The following is a 1,081-nucleotide window of genomic DNA, read 5'->3' as shown; positions in this document are numbered from 1 at the left end:
GGTCTGACCGCTCTCTCTTGCAGTGGTGCGCACAGACAGCCTAAAAGGCCGGCGGGGCCGCTTGCCGTCCAAACCGAAGAGCCCCCAGGAGCCCTCTCCCCCCTCTCCCCCGGTGAGTCTGATCAGTGCGCTGGTGAGAGCCCATGTCGACTCCAACCCGGCTATGACCAGCCTGGACTATTCCCGGGTAAGCGGCTCCGTGCTCGCGGAGGGACCCCGCCGCCGCCGCCCGGGGAGGGGGAAGCGCCGGCCCCGCGGCCGCTCGGGGGGAGAGGCGAGCCCGGCGGGGCTGGCCCGGCCCTGTCCGCCCTGCTTACCCTTCCCGGGGCTCGGATCAGCCCTGCCGGCACCGGGAGCTCGGCTCGGCTCAGCTCGGCTCAGCCCCGCCGGCGCCGCCCCGGGATCGGGCCCCCCGCGCACGGAGAGCGGCGGCCTCGGAGCGCCGTTCCTAATCGAATTAATTGCCCCGGAACATCTAATTTCCTCACCGGTCAGAGAGAGCTTTAATTGTTATCCCAGCCCGCTCCCCGGCCAGGGACGGGGTGAGCAATTTCACGGGTTATAGACTTTAGAGAACCTCATTAAGYGCTTTTTAAAATGAATTTCCAGTTCCAGGCTAACCCCGACTACCAGCTGAGCGGTGACGACACCCAGCACATCCAGCAGTTCTACGATCTCCTGACCGGCTCCATGGAGATCATCCGAGGGTGGGCGGAAAAAATCCCYGGCTTCACTGACCTCCCCAAAACGGACCAGGACCTGCTCTTCGAGTCTGCCTTCCTGGAGCTGTTCGTGCTGCGCCTGGCGTACAGGTGAGCGGGGTCGGGGYGCCCAGGGAATCAAACCCTGTCAAGGTCCACTGATCTGCGTTTTATTAACTCCTCGGTAATTAGGTGCCTCTTAAATCCTTCATTTATTGCTCCTCAAGTAATTAGTTGTTTAGCTTTTCTCCCCCATCATCTCCTTTCTTATTATTTTTTTATTTCTCTCCTATTCTCTCCTGTTCTTTTTTTTCCTCTTTCATTCTCTCTTCTCTATCTTGTCTTTCTTTCCCTTCTTTCTCTCCCTTCTTATCTTTCTC

General features: G+C 59.2%; 1 protein-coding gene across 1 annotated transcript in view; it reads left to right on the top strand.

Annotated features, from left to right (window-relative positions):
- Positions 1–995, top strand: part of LOC130587698 (nuclear receptor subfamily 4 group A member 2-like) — a 5,038-nt gene extending 4,043 nt beyond the window's left edge. The window contains exons 2-3 of the mRNA XM_057388673.1: positions 24–187; positions 610–995. Coding sequence (XP_057244656.1) covers positions 24–187; positions 610–816 — 371 coding nt within the window. The 3' untranslated portion in view covers positions 817–995. The remainder of the gene's footprint in view (positions 1–23; positions 188–609) is intronic.
- Positions 996–1,081: the final 86 nt, after the last annotated feature.

This window comes from Malurus melanocephalus, unplaced genomic scaffold (assembly GCF_030028575.1).
Source record: "Malurus melanocephalus ecotype Western Australia unplaced genomic scaffold, MMel_1.1 scaffold_2276, whole genome shotgun sequence".
Taxonomy (NCBI): domain Eukaryota; kingdom Metazoa; phylum Chordata; class Aves; order Passeriformes; family Maluridae; genus Malurus; species Malurus melanocephalus.
The sequence above is the reverse complement of the archived record's forward strand: the minus strand, read 5'-3'. Positions and strand labels throughout refer to the sequence as shown.